This window comes from Lissotriton helveticus, chromosome 8 (assembly GCF_964261635.1).
Source record: "Lissotriton helveticus chromosome 8, aLisHel1.1, whole genome shotgun sequence".
Classification (NCBI taxonomy): Eukaryota; Metazoa; Chordata; class Amphibia; order Caudata; family Salamandridae; genus Lissotriton; species Lissotriton helveticus.
Genome location: NC_136069.1, coordinates 1,264,439,089 through 1,264,453,861, shown reverse-complemented (window position 1 = coordinate 1,264,453,861; position 14,773 = coordinate 1,264,439,089). Strand labels below are relative to the sequence as shown.

Genomic DNA, 14,773 nt, shown 5'->3' with positions numbered 1-14,773 from the left:
CTGCTCCTGGGGTACCTTCTGTACTTTGCAGGCCCTTTCCAGTGCAGTAATCCATTTGTGGATGTCATCCCCATTCTGATAGGGAGGGACATTCTTGCTTACGTTTCTATGGTCATAAGGCCTATCCCTACCACTAGAGACATTGCTGCCAACATGGGGCTCTAGCCCCATCTTTTGTCTTGCTCTTTCCAGAGCTAGGGTTTCCTTTTCTAAGGCTACTCTTTGTCTCCTTACTCTCAGTTGAGCTTCTTCCATTCTCACCTGATACTCCCTCTTCTCCTGGGAGGTAGCCCTCCTATGAGAAGAGGCAGAGGACCCTACAGATGTGCCAGAATGATTAGAATGTGATCTTGGTCTTCTGGGCCCACCACCAACTCTTCCTGGGGGGACAAAGAGAGGGCCGCTTTGGCCTTCCTCATCTCCAGGGAGAACTGGATTCTCCAGGTCTAGTTCATTGTCAACTTCCTGGTCAGCATCAGAGTCTGGATCCTGTGGGATTGGACCACTAGGATCCTCCTCATCTGCTGTCCCCAACCCACTGCCTACCCTTATAGGCTCTGTAGACTTCTTCAGGTCATCTAACAGTAGTACCTCTCTGAGGCGTTGGGTGTTGGCATCTTTGCCAGCCTTCAGTTGCCTAGCTGTACACAGAGCCCTTAACTCATAGACAGGGAATGTGTCATACTTAGATGTCTGTAAAGTCGATCTGGCAAGGACCCACTAGGTCCTGCTTCTGAAAACAAAACTAGTGAGGTGTGGTGTATGCACTACCTACTCTAGTTGGTTTCCTACTAAACTCTCTTGAGTTGTAGTGAGGGTGTGCTAGGCCCTTACCACTCACAACTCTAAGTTCAGTAGAACTTACTGTATTCTAAGCTTGATTTATATGTACCTACTGGTACCTTTAGTGTTTTTTCAAATGATATTCTCAAGATTATCTGGTAAAACAATGCAAGCTGGAATCCCACACGCTGCACACCAATGTGAGAAGTTGGCCTGGCATATGATGTCCACTATTCTAGTGGGCACCTTGCACCAGTCCAAACGACTCTTTCTGATGGTAGGTTTAAGACAACCTTTAGAGAAAGATATCCTAGTGGTAGCTGTGGAGAGCAGCCTTCAGGCTAAGTCTTGAAGGAATGTAAAGCAGCTTTTTTTACCAGTCTATAATCTCTTGAATGATCAAATGAAAGGGAACCACACCAGGTATGTATCAAATATATATGTATGTATTCTAAACACAACCCCTCTAGTCTCTTTATGAGGCTAGAGGCAAAAGTACAATACAAGAACTTTAAATAGCACACAGTAAATAGCACAGTATACATTTTGCCCTAGGGGCCTCACAAACCATATACTAAAATAGTGGTATAAGAACCACGTGAGGAATAGAAGTGAGGCCTAGGGCCTGTAGAACCCCTGGGGCAACCAGGAACCACCCAAGGTAGGGATGCAGGAGACCCACGGGGGACGCGTGCAGTGTCTAAACACAGCCGCGAATCACCATAGACTTCTATGAGGAAAGTTTAAGTTACAGTTTTAAAGTTTAAGGACACTTAGGAGTGGACTGCGGTGAAACCCCTGTAGACTAGGACACTTCGAGAATCAAGACCCAAGGGAGCACTGGAGTACTCGTGTTACCTCACCCAGGGAATCCGGGTGCATCTTGTGTTACCTCACTCAGGGAAGCCGGGTGCATAGGTGTCTTTTTGTGTCGGGTTTCGTCGTCGATTCCAATGGAGAGCTGCGAAGAAGTGCTGCAGGCGACCAGAGGAAAAGTGTCCGGGTGGATCCAAGGGTGTATCGGAGATCTGAAGAACCTGAAAGCAGAGGGGATAGAGTCTGGGTCACTAGCCAGTGACCAGGATGGCGACAAGAAGATGCCAGCCGATGTTGGGTGCTTTCAAGTGAAGTAGGTGAAGCTTGACTCTTCAGCCACGAGGACCAGGAGGCGTCGAAGATGACCAGGAGCTGGATTTGAGCTGTCCACAAAGGATGTCAAGTGCTGCAGTTTCGGAATCCGGATTGGACCCAACAAGCCTTGGCAACAGCAACCCACACAAGATGCAAAGGTTGGCTTCGGTGCAGACCAGCAAGGTCTGATGGACTCACCCTTTGGAGGGGAGTCAGAGCACGTCCGGAGCAACCAGGAAAGATCAAGAAACAAAGGATTGTCCTTCATGGGGACCCACTAGCCAACGGACTAGAGATCGCGAAGGAGCCTCGAGCTGCTGTGAAGAAAACGGGCCCACGGAACACTCGTGGAGTGTAGGCCTCTCAGCTTCGGTGCAAAAGGTGCTCGGGCAAGGGCAGCAAATAGCTCAATGCACAACTTCGGGAAGTAGGTGCACTTGCAAACTTGCAGGATATCCAGGAGTTCCGGTCCCACATCTCTCGTGATAGCTACAGGTCTCTGCTTTGCTGGGGACTCGTGTCAGCCTCGGAGATGTCTGGAAGTCTGTGTCCTGTGTCGCAGATTCATCGGGATCCGACTGGAGCCTCGAAAATGGAGACTGGCAAGATGCTTCTTTGATGTCGGTTTGAACAGGGAGGTCATTCCTTGACCTCAAGGGAGATTTTGTCCGTCTTCCAGTCGATATGGGATGTCAAAGGTCCAAGATTTCGTCTTCAGAGTTTCGTCCAGGGTAATCTAAAGTCCTAGGGACGGGGTTCCTATACTTATCCTAAGTTTAGGGGTTGGACTATCTCTAGGGTCCCACCTAAGTGAAGACCTGGGGAGGGGGTGGTTACACCCCTTCCCCTTTGTCCAGTTTCGTGCCAGAGCTGGAGCTGAGTGCCCTCAGCCACCGGTGTGAACTGGGAAATGCATGGAGCACCTTGTGTGCCCCAGGCAGTGTCTGAAAAGCATTCACTGAATGCAACCCACCCTGACCCAATACACTAAAGCCTGTCTGGGGAGGTGATAGAACCTCCCTGGGCAGGAAACCTATTGTCCAGGCCTCCCCTGCCGGAGTTTCGTCCACCAGCAGGAGGTCACACTCGTGTCTGTGGCAGCAGGATCCATTTTGTGATGCTGGGGCTCTTTTAAACATTTACCGGGTGTACCAGTGTGCACATGTCTTTCCCCTCTAGAAGGGTGGAATGCTACCCCCGCCACCAGAACTGGCGGGGGGGGGTGTAGTATTCCAAAGTGTTTGACACCAAATAAAACATGTTTTGATAAAGCCAAACCAAAGTTAGCATTAACCACGAGGATTATAATTTATAATGCACTTAAGAGTATATTGTATGGCCATATCTCAGAACAGCTATAAGGAAGGGATTCCGAAAGCTGCAGAGGGGCTCAGCTCATGCTAGGGCACCCTCTCACACAAAACCAAGCACTATGCCTTCAGGATTGTCAAGGCCTGCCATAGGAGTGACTTATAGGTTAATATGAGTCTGTTTGGGGGGTGTGGCCAAGCAGCATGGCCGACAGGACGTGAGCTCCGCGAGCTCCCGGCCTCGGAACCCACAAATCCTGTCTAAATTATCCTCAGAGTACCTGTAACTGGTCGCAGCGGTGGTCGGAGGTCCCCCTCCTGCTAGAGACCCCCCCTGCGAGCGGCGTCGTGGAGCGCTGGACCGCTCGGCCGACCCGCGGCTTGTTGAGGGTGAGCCCCGGGCCCCTGGCTCCACGAGGCCGGGGTCTGCAGCCGAGTTGCCCGCACCGGAGGTGAAGCGGCCTGATTGCCTGTGGCTCCTGCGGGTGCAGGTGCCTTCGTCCCGCACCGGAGCCTGACGTCATCTGCGGCTCGTGGCGCGAGCCCTGCACCCTCCTGACTACCTCCGACCGAGAGCCCTGATCGTGCCCCGGGCCTCTGACTACGCGAGGCCGGGGTCTGTGGCCTACACGGACTTGCCGGAGGTGGTGCGATCCTCTGCCCCTGGGGCTCCTGCGGGGCCTGGCGCCTTCGTCCCGCACCGGAGCCTGACTTCATCTGAGGCTCCTGGCGCGAGCCCTACACCCTCCTGGCTGCCTCCGGCTGGGAGCCTTGATCGTGCCCCGGGCCTCTGTCTACGCGAGGCCGGGGTCTGTGGCCTAGCCGGAATTGCCGGAGGTGGTGCGAATCTGTGCCCCGGGGGCTCCTGCGGGGCCTGACGCCTTGGTCCCACGCCTCAGCCTGCTGCTGCCTACGGCCCCTGCGGCGGGCCCGGAGACCTCCTGGTTGCTGCCCCGGACGTGCCTGTCTTACGCCCCGGACAATGCCTACGTGGGGCCCGGGGTCTGGGGCCTAGTCGAGGACCCTGAGAGTGGCGCGGTCCTGATCCCTGGTGGCTCCTCCGGGACCCGGCGCCCTCCTGCCCACACCGGACCCTGATGTCCTCTGCGACCCCTGTGGAGAGCCCTGCTGCCTGTTGATTCCTGCCGCGCGAGCGCCATTTTGAGGTAGCCGCTCTGCAGGGCCTTTCCCCCAACACCACATGGCAGACTGAGAGGAGGCTGTGGGAGACGCCGGTGGTGGCGGCGAGGGGCCCTGGTCGGCCGGGCGACCCCATCCTCTGGGTGCCCGGGGATACGGAGGCTGCCTGCGGGGGTGGCCAGAGACAACCTGCTACTCCTGGAAGTGGACCTGACCCATGGACATATCCACCCTATCGCGTGAGGATTGAGAGACCGAGGGGCGCTCTGGTGAGTGACATTTTGATTCCTGACCCCTTCCCCCCCTCCGCGACTTACCTGTTCTGGGAGCCGGCATATCGAGGGGGACTGGTGTGTGGTGTAGCTCCGCTCCTCCGGACTGCGGCTGCTGGGGCCAGGACTTTGCCTCATTACACCTAGGGGCCCGCTACCTCCCTGTGCCCGTTGGCTGAGTATCGACTGGACCATCGGTTCGGAGGGAGCCCGGCGATGTTCCTATCTGAGGGGAGCCTCCGTGTGGCCCTGGCCATGCGTAAAGACAGGATGGCGCGTGCCACGCAGCCCAACACCATCACCCAGTACACCACGCAGCGGCAGCCCTCCCAGCGGATTACACACCAGTCGGGCCAGGATGAGGGTGCGGAAGGCCCTGGGGAGCCAACACGGGCGGAATTGTTGAAGGCCATACAGGGATCGCATACTGCGCTGGAGAGGCGGATCGAAACGGTCTCCATTGACGTCAACCTGCTTCGCACTGACCTCCGAAAGGTTGCTGATAAGGTCACTGATGCTGAAGGGAATATCCTGGAGCTACAGGGAGAGGTGACCTCTCTCAAAAAGACAGTCACGCACCTCACGGCTGCGACCCGAGCTCTGGAACGGAGGGCTGAAGATGCGGAAGGGAGGGCTCGCCGCAGTAATATTCGGGTTCTTGGGGTGCCGGAACGGCTGGAGGCGGGGAACGCTGAACGCTTTCTGGAGACATGGATCCGTACGGAGCTGTGCCCGGTGGGCCTCTCAGACGTTTTTGTAATCGAGCGAGCGCACCGCGCTCTGGTCCCACCACCGCGCCCCGGGGACCCCCCGCGAGCTTTGATCGCTAAAATACTGAACTATAAGGACCGCGATTGTATACTGCGGGCAGCACGGGAAACAGCGGATCTCACCATCGAGAATAGCCGGGTGTTTATCTACCCTGATTACACGCAACAAGTCCAGGAGCAGAGGAAATCCTATTTGGGAGTGAAAAGGAAACTCCGCGAGATGCAGCTGCAATATATGCTATTGTACCCCGCAAAACTTAAGGTGCTCTCGCAGGGGAAGGCGCACTTTTTTGACTCCCCTGCGGAAGTTTGGGAATGGCTGGAAATCCGGGGAGACGACCTACCTCCCGGAGAGAGGGGGGGACCCCGGGAGACCTGGGGAACCCGACCTCCACGGAGACGACGTGGCAGACGGAGGCGAGGATCTGAGTCGGCTGACGCAGTGGAACCTAGAATTACGGTGGGCCGGGACGGTGCTATGCTTCTGGAGCCGTTGCCAGGTGCCCCTGGCTTGGGGAACCCACATCAGGTGGACCCCGAGGAGGTCCTGGTCCCTGACACCTTACAAGACACGACGCAGAATACGTTACATTCTACCTCTGTGGTCCCGGAAACCGGAGGAACTGGGTTGTTGCAGGTGCCGGTTTCATCCTGAGGTGATATGACTCCGGGCTGTTCTATATCTTTGATCTGCTTGCCTGGGTATGGGCCGCACTCCTACTTGAAAACTGCTGTTGGCACCGTTAGACATCTGCTGCATCCCTGCCTTGAAGAACCTCCTTTGTCTCTGTTCTATATGGGTGGTCTGTGGAGATGTTGGGGGGGGGGGGGTTGCTTACCTGTTGGAACGATCCTTGCATTGCACTGTTAGCACGGGGAAGGTACGACTACTCTTTGTTGGGTCCGGTAGGGGGCTTGGGGGGGGGGGGATGATTGGTGTGGTTGGGTGTGTGTGTGGTGTGGGGTGAATGGGGTGGCTGTGTACGTCCTGGCACTGGCAGGGGGAGGGCGGGGTGGCATGTATTGTTGTTGCGCTACTTCTGCTCGTGGGAGGGGGAGGGGGGGTTCTTTACAGTTTGAGTGGTTTGGGGAATTGTGGGGTTGGAAGGGGTTCTGCGGGGAAACTGTTTTTGGCATCGTGTGTACCATTGTTCGTGCCCCTAGGAGGCGGCTTGCGGATGCAGAACTTGGTTGCCCGGATGGGCGTGGCCTCTGCTTATGGGATACAAATTTTTAACTTGGAACGTGCGTGGTTTGGGCACTTGCACTAAGCGCCATAGAGTACTGTCCTTTCTCCGCCGCCATGGGGTTTCTGTGGCGTGCTTGCAGGAGACGCATCTAAATGAAGAGGGTGCCCTTAAATTGGCCAAGAAGTGGAGGGGTCAGATGTTCCATTCCTCCTTCTCTACCTATGCTAGGGGGGTCCTTGTCTGGGTGGCACCCGGGGTTCCTCTGGCGGTCCAGTTTGTTGAAGCGGATATAGAGGGCAGGTATATATTGTTGCGGGTGAAGCTGGATGGGAGGGATTTCCTGTTGATGAACTCCTATGCACCCAATGTAGATGATCCATGTTTCTTTTCCTCCTTACAGGAGCTTCTAGTGTCGGATTTAGATTCCCCCCTCCTATGGTTTGGTGATTTTAATTGTATACTGGATCCACTCCTGGACAGGCATCCTCCCCGCGCGGGCACGAAACCACGGATGACGGCACGTCTCCGGGAGGTGATGGATAACCTGGGTGCGGTCGATGTCTGGCGCCTCGCTAATCCGGGCCTGAAACTGTACACCTGTTATACCCCCACACACAATACACATAGTAGACTCGATAGAGTCCTTGCTGCCAATGTTGACCCATCTCTTGTCTTGACGGTCACCCATCAGGCTAGGTTCTTGTCCGATCATTCGCCCGTAACATGCGCTCTGCAATGGGCAGACCGGTCCTCCCGTCCGCGGACCTGGAGGATGCCGGGAGATCTCCTTCTGGATCCGGTAGGTCGGGACCATCTGGAGACGACCCTACATTCTTATCTGGATCTGAATTGGGGAGATGGCAACATACCTTATGCGACCAAATGGGACGCTCTTAAGGCGGTTGTGCGGGGCGCACGCATGGGCTTGACTTATGGAGTTCGGAGACTGCTGCTCCGTGAACTCGAGTGTGCTAAGGAGCGTCTCCGCCACTGTCAATCGTTGTCAGACCCGGATGAGTCGGACCTGGACTCTGAAAGGACGGCCCGTGAGGGCGTTCACGACATCCTTACCCGGCTGGATAAGTTTACTCTCGGCCGATATCGCCAGCGACTCCACCGTGAGGGGGACAAATCGGGCCGGCTATTGGCCTGGATCCTCCGGAGGGAATCGGCACCTGAGCGGATCGTGGCGTTGAGGGACTCCGCTGGGGACCTGGTGCACTCGGAGAGGGACCTCCTTGAGGTGCTTCGCACGCATCTACGGACGGTATATACCGCGGACCCTCTAGTAACGGAGGCATCGAATCAATCATACCTTTGAGGTCTGACTCTCCGGACCCTCTCTCGGGCAGACGCAGAGGAACTGGACGCTGCGTTGACGCTCCAGGAGGTCAGGATGGCGATAGCTGCTCTGCCTTCGGCTAAGACACCCAGTGGGGACGGTTTTCCCCCGGAATTTTATCAAGCATTTGCCGATGCCCTTGCTCCCTGTCTCCTCCAGAGCTACCATGAGGCGCTGGAGAATGGCACGCTCCCTCCTACCATGCAGCAGGGGGAGGTTTGCATGATTCTAAAGCCGGGCGGCGATAGCTGTGATCCCGCGGCCTATCGACCTATCACCCTAATTAACACCGATGCCAAGGTCCTCACTAAGGTCTTGGCTACGAGGCTGGCACCGCATATGGCGCACTTAGTCCACCAAGACCAGTGCGGGTTTATCCCGGGCCGCAACACTGCCATGAATCTTCGGCGCTTGAACCACGTCCTCCATGAGGTGCGTGATAGGGAGGTTCCTCAGGTGCTGGTGTCGATAGACCTTGCTAAGGCCTTTGATACTGTCAGCTGGGGGTACCCTTTGGAGGTGCTTCATATGGCTGGGGTGGGACCCCTTTTCTGTGCTTGGATCCGACTCCTTTATAGTGCGCCTACAGCCAGAGTCAGGCTCGGAGCGGCCCGATCGGAGGAGTGGCAACTGGGCAGGGGCACCCGCCAGGGGTGTCCCCTGTCGCCGCTTCTATTCGCACTGGCGATTGAGCCCCTGGCGGTGTCGCTCCGAGAGGAGATGGCCCCGTGGGGGATCCGAGTGGGAGACGCAGTGCACTTGGTCTCGTTATACGCAGATGACGCGCTGTTCTACCTTGCCTCCCCCCGGGAGTCGTTGCCACTCCTATTGCACCACTTGGATCGCTTTGGTGCGGCCTCTGGTCTACGCCTTAATCCAGAAAAGTCCTTGATCTTCCCTCTTGCGGGGTGTGGTGAGGACCCTAGAGTGGTGTTCCCACCCCTGGGACTTAGGTGGGAAACGGAGGCCTTCCGATACCTGGGAATTCAAGTGGCTGTATCCGATGAGCAGTTGCTGGCACGTAACGCCGACCGAGTCCTCGATTCCTTACGACAGTCCGTGTCCTTTTGGAATACGCTTCCACTCTCTCTTATGGGGCGATTGGCCATCTCGAAAATGGTGATGTTTCCCAGAGTGTTGTATACCTTACAAAATTCCCTGTGCCCTCTCCCCCCTCGTATATTCCGCACCCTTGATACGCTACTCACCTCCCTGCTTTGGGCGGGTGGACGCAGCAGAGTTGCATTGCGCACGGTGGTCAGGCGCTGGGAGGAAGGTGGCCTATAGGCCCCGAGATTCGACCTCTACTACTATGCAGCCCAGCTGCTACCGGCCGCGCGCTGGATTGCCGGTACGGACAACTGGGAGTTGCAACTACTGGCGGGCAGAGCAGACGAGAGGACCCTACAGGTGGCCCTGATGCATGGTAGGGGAGCGGATCCCTCCCTACCGTACATTGTTTGACACACTGCTGGACTTTGGCAGCGAGTGGTGGAGAGAGTACTGCGGCGGGCGCCATTTCATAGGGAGCTCCCGGTGTGGATATTGGCACCGGTGACCTTGATGGAGGAACACATGTCGTTCCGAGAATGGCACGACGGCGGCTGTGAAACTTTAGCGGATCTGTATCCCGACGACTCATTCGTGACCCTGGAAAGGGCTACGGAGGCCTTTGGTCTTACTGGGGGACAGTATCTCCATTATAGAGCCCTGCAGGATATGGCGAGGACGGCCTGGCCGCAATATCCGGAGGCGCCCCCGATGTCCCATACTTTGAATATCCTATTGTCGTGTGGCAGGGGACGGCGACTGATAACACTGTTATACTCAGCGATGAGATGTGATTCAACCCCCCCGATCGCCCCGTCCTGGGCAGTATGGGAAGCGGATCTAGGGGTCGCCCTAGACCCGGGACAACGTAAGCGAATAGGGACACTTACCAAGAAAGTCTCGTGTAATGCACGTTTCAAACTGCTACATTTCAATTTTATGCATCGTGCTTACATAACCCCAGTTGCACTACACCGCATTGCCGCGGATAAGTTGGATGCCTGTCCTAGATGTGGTGCAGTCAGAGCCGGATTTCTCCATTTGGCTTGGGAATGCCCACTGATCAGAGACTTCTGGGAGGCGGTGGTAGTCCGCATCAGGAGGATCACATGCCTACACATTGAACTAACCCCACTTCACTGCTTGTTGGCCCTAGTCCCCAAGCCTAGGAAGAAGAACCTTTCCTATAAAATGTTGCAGCTGCTACTGGTGCTGGCTAGGAGACGGGTGGCTATTACTTGGATGGGACAGAGGGCACCAGACGTGTTGTTGTGGCTTCGGGATGTTGGGGAATGGACATTGGCTGAGGAGACGCACATGCAGCATACGCGTAAAGATGAGCGCCTTCAGGAGGACTTGCTCGCATGGAGAATGATGTGCGCTGTGGGGTCAGGTGGCAGCGATTCCGAGGCAACTAGTGCTGAATTGTACTCCTCAGCCGGATCGGGACCTGAGGATGGGGAGGTGGGAGGTGGGGAGGGAAGGCTGGTGTTGGCGTAACGCCCTGAAGACCACGCTCACGATTCCTTAATGACAGTTGTCTTGTATATGATTGCTTTGCATCCCAAGGATTTGAATTTTGTATCTACTGTTATATCTGCACCTGCTGAAGCTGTACTGGAGCTATGACATGTGTACACTTGTATTTTTCTTTTTACCGATGCCGATTTGGGGGGGGATTCTGTTGTTCATTCTGCTGAAAAAATAAAGTTTATAAAAAAAAAAATATGAGTCTGTTTTAAATGGTGGATATAGGTATACTATATCCCAGTAAGGGGTGCTTACACCACCTTACCCAGGCTGCAAGTGCAGACCTGTGGTGTCATTTAGGAAGGCTTCCCAGGGGTGGTATAATACATGCTTCAGCCCCTGGTAGGCCTCTGGTGTACCTATGCTCTTGGTACCTAAGGTACCATATACTAGAAGGTAACCCAGTAACCAATCTGGTATGTACCTAAAGTACATGCAATCAATTTAGAGAGAGAACAGCTAGGCTGTGGTCCTGATTAGCAGGGCCACAGCCAGACTAAAGTAAAAAAAACAGTGAAACACAGCAAAAAGTGGGTGTAACCATAGGAAGCAGACCCTACTCTCCTACACCAAGCTCCGTGTGTGACGTAGGCATTGGCGGGTACCTAGGCTGGGGAAGACGCTACAATAGTCTTTAGTTTTGAAGCACCACAGGTTAAAGTGCAAACCACTAGCAGCAGTGTCACATGAGGCAATGATTGATTAGATCACTGTGATCTAGTGGTACATGTTTATGTGCACGTTTCTGGTCTCCATTTCCGATGCACATTAATGAGAAAATTAAAATGCGTTTTCGGCGCTCATATATAGACATTCAAACCAGAAGTAACATAGTAATATAAGCTTGTGCTTTAAATTCACTTGTCTCATAAAATCCTTCCTCGTTTTGGTATGGCGTACATGGCAATAAATGCCAGGTGCCCACAAGTGTCATGGACCAGTCAGTTGCCCACTGTGCCAGGTATGCTCTGTTAATTTGAGTCTGGATTTTACGACTCCATAGTAAGGAAAGACCTTTGATTATCCACATACTTGTGCCACATAGTAAATGCATTATATAGCTCTTCACTTTACTTCAACGGAGAATCCACGAAATAGGTACTGAACCACTAGATTAACCCCAATATGAAAAATATTTAGTGACTGTTTGCTAGCCTCCAGAAACGTCAGGCCAAATTAACCAGAAGGAGGGAAACAAGTGTCAGCTGTCTGAGTCTCACTTTGTTAGGTAAAGAATTGTACGGCCTTTTTGAACCGCATTCTGCTACAAAAAGAATCGTACCCAATTACAAACAAAAACAAAATGAATAGTCGCACAAGTATGTGAAAGAGTCATAGAACTACTCTACTGATGGGCATTAAACCTAAGGATTAAAGTGCTCTCCCTTTTTATGATCTGGCTTGACAGAACAGCTGTCACCAGACAGTGTTGTGAGCATTACTAGAGAGGGGCTTTGACTCCGCCCGCATTTTGGGAGCCAGAAGTACATGTTCTGCTTGGGCAGAAGTTGTGTTCTTCCACAAAAATGGGCTTGCCCTCCAAGCAGCTGTGATCATTTTGTTTATTTTTCCAGTGGTTCCAGCTAGGACTATCAACCCACACATGACATTGGAATGCTGTTAAAGTGTCTTAGATAACTAAGGAATTTGTTGGTTTTCTCTGGTAGCAACACACATGGGAAGAGGGCAGTCATTAACCTACATTGAGTTTTATGTCTAGTTTGACAGTGCAACTATCTCCTGGTTTTTTAACCTACAGCAATATAATTCTACAGTTCTTTGCTTCCACAGAAATACATATTCATTCCAATGCTACTTACTTGTAATGCTTTGTATTGCCGTATAACATTCTTTTAAAGCCAGGCCTATTGCATTGCTAATGCTTGTTTCTTAGATTCTAGTACTCTGGCTAATTAGGCTTCTAAGCAAAAAAGACACAACAGTACAAACCAGTTTAGCACCAGAAGTAGGTATATGAGAAAATCACTTATTTACTCTATGGACTTTCACTATGATGTACACACAATCTTCAAGGATTGTTCACCCTCGGAGTCTTAAGCCTGGTCTACAATTTAGATGCAATACACTCTGTATTATTTCTATGCACCAATTCAAGTGAGGGTAATTGTGTTAGTTAGCCACAAAATAGTCATGTGGACTGTTATAAATCTTTTATACTTTGTGTAATCTGTAATAGCTATTCAGATGAGCTGATTTGAGTGTGATTAATAATGAAGAGTTACATGTTACATGTAAGTAACACACGAGGCACACTGAGGCCACTGCTGGAATGGTGAGCATGACCAACTGTAAGAGTGCACGATGTAACGCAGTGCTGGCTTCTTTCTACAGTCCGCTAACTCATTTGTTGCATTCTCTTATGCTTTTTAAATTGTAAAGTTGCTATCTCTTATGCTTTTTACATTTTAAAGAGGCCAGATCCCACTTCATGTGCACAGGCGATTATCTTTTCTGTAACACTTCATTTAGTTATTGCTTTGTCTTTCGTATGTACAATCAGAATAGTTCATTGATGTGTTCTTTGAGGAGTTATTGATAAAGGTAAATTTCCACATGCCTATTTCAAATCAAGAACAATTGAAGTAAATCACTTACTACCAGTAAAATGTCAAAGCATTTGCAGAAACCAAAGTAACTGTAGGTACACTGTCGATGTATGACCCACTTTATCCTTTGCTTCTTGCAGGAATTTTTTGAAAATTGGATAAACCAAGATAGTGTGAAAGCCAAGTTCATGAAGAGAATAATAACTGAGGCACAACTGAGTGCTTTAGGCTTTGTGTGCTTTGATTCTTATGCCATGGCTGCTGCTATCGACGACAGCATCATCACCGAGTACCTGGAGTGTGGCGTGCATGTGGATTTGCGGGGAGAATTTACCCGGGGAATGCTAGTCCTTGATGTAAGGGACCAACTGAAGAAAAAACATAAAGCGTTCTTGATGAAGAAATGTGATCTAGAGAAGTTTGAAAATTTCATGATGTCTGCTCTTAAGTAACGAATGCTGGTGAGGGGAGGTGATTGACATGGGCGAACACTACAAGCAAACGCCCCTGTCAAACAGTAGTTGCAATAATGCTTCCCAATGTTCTTATCTATCTTCAAAGTGTGTTTATATTCAATAAAATGGCCCAGAATTGAAGAGCACTGCATAAATCCAACCTGAAGGAACATGATGGAAATGTGTCACAATATCAAATGGCAAAATGTGGTCTTGTAATAAATTGCATCCAGAATATCATCTACCAGAACATTGTGAAGGTAATGAGTAAGAATAGATGTACTCCTTGACAGTACGCATATTATTAAGGTACCTAGATGTGGAGATAATGAATGAATGAATGAGAATTTATAAAGCACTCTTATACTGAAGTGTCTTAGCACTGAAGCGGGTCTTTAGAAACAGCAGGAAAGGAAGGAAAAAAACGAAATCGCTGATGGTGAAAACAACCAGGTTTTTAATGACTTTCTGAAACAAGGAAGACTATGTTGGGACCCTAAGGGTAAAGAGAGAGAATTCCATAGCTTACTGGCGAGATGGGTAAAATGCCGCCCCATCTGGATTTCTTTATCTTAGGGATCGTTGCTAAATGGGAAGTAGATGACCTAAGGGGCCTTTGGGGTAAATACTATGAGAAAGAATTCTGAAATAGAGATACATCTATACTTGCCTATATAGTCTTACTCTCGCAATATTATGGTAGTCAATATTTTGGCAGGAAAATATTTAAAACTCCATATTGTGGTAGAGTATCAACGTGATGGATGAACGTGCTTGTGCACGATATTTGCATTGGCCCAGAAACGAACAATCAATAATAACTGAAGACAGATGCAAAACCTCAGGTACACAGGGCAGCATGGAAAGATAAAGAGCAAGAGAAGGAACATTATCCAACAGGAGACAGATCGGCTGACATTGTATCTCATTCATCACATAGTTTTAGGGTCCCACCCACGTCTGTTAGAGCATAATCAAACTGTTTACAGGCTTCACCCTCTCAGAAATCCGGATGTAACTGAGAAAACTGTGGATGGAAGGGAAGGATGGCACCTGATTAGTGACATGCCCCAAAATAGTGGTAGTGTCTATCATGCGTATGGATCATAACACCATTAAGTTAGCTAAGTCAAGAGCTTATTGACAGGAGGCATGAAGAAGATTGGAACAACAGCATGGGTAGCAGCGATTTGGATGGGTGTGCATTCACTAGTTGACTCGATCCTGAGATTT

General features: G+C 51.5%; 1 protein-coding gene across 1 annotated transcript in view; it reads left to right on the top strand.

Annotated features, from left to right (window-relative positions):
- Positions 1–13,772, top strand: part of LOC144773303 (inosine-uridine preferring nucleoside hydrolase-like) — a 130,513-nt gene extending 116,741 nt beyond the window's left edge. Inside the window, exon 6 of the mRNA XM_078658244.1 lies at positions 13,226–13,772. Within this exon, the coding sequence (XP_078514370.1) occupies positions 13,226–13,537 (312 nt within the window). The 3' untranslated portion in view covers positions 13,538–13,772. The remainder of the gene's footprint in view (positions 1–13,225) is intronic.
- The last annotated feature ends 1,001 nt before the right edge of the window (positions 13,773–14,773 follow it).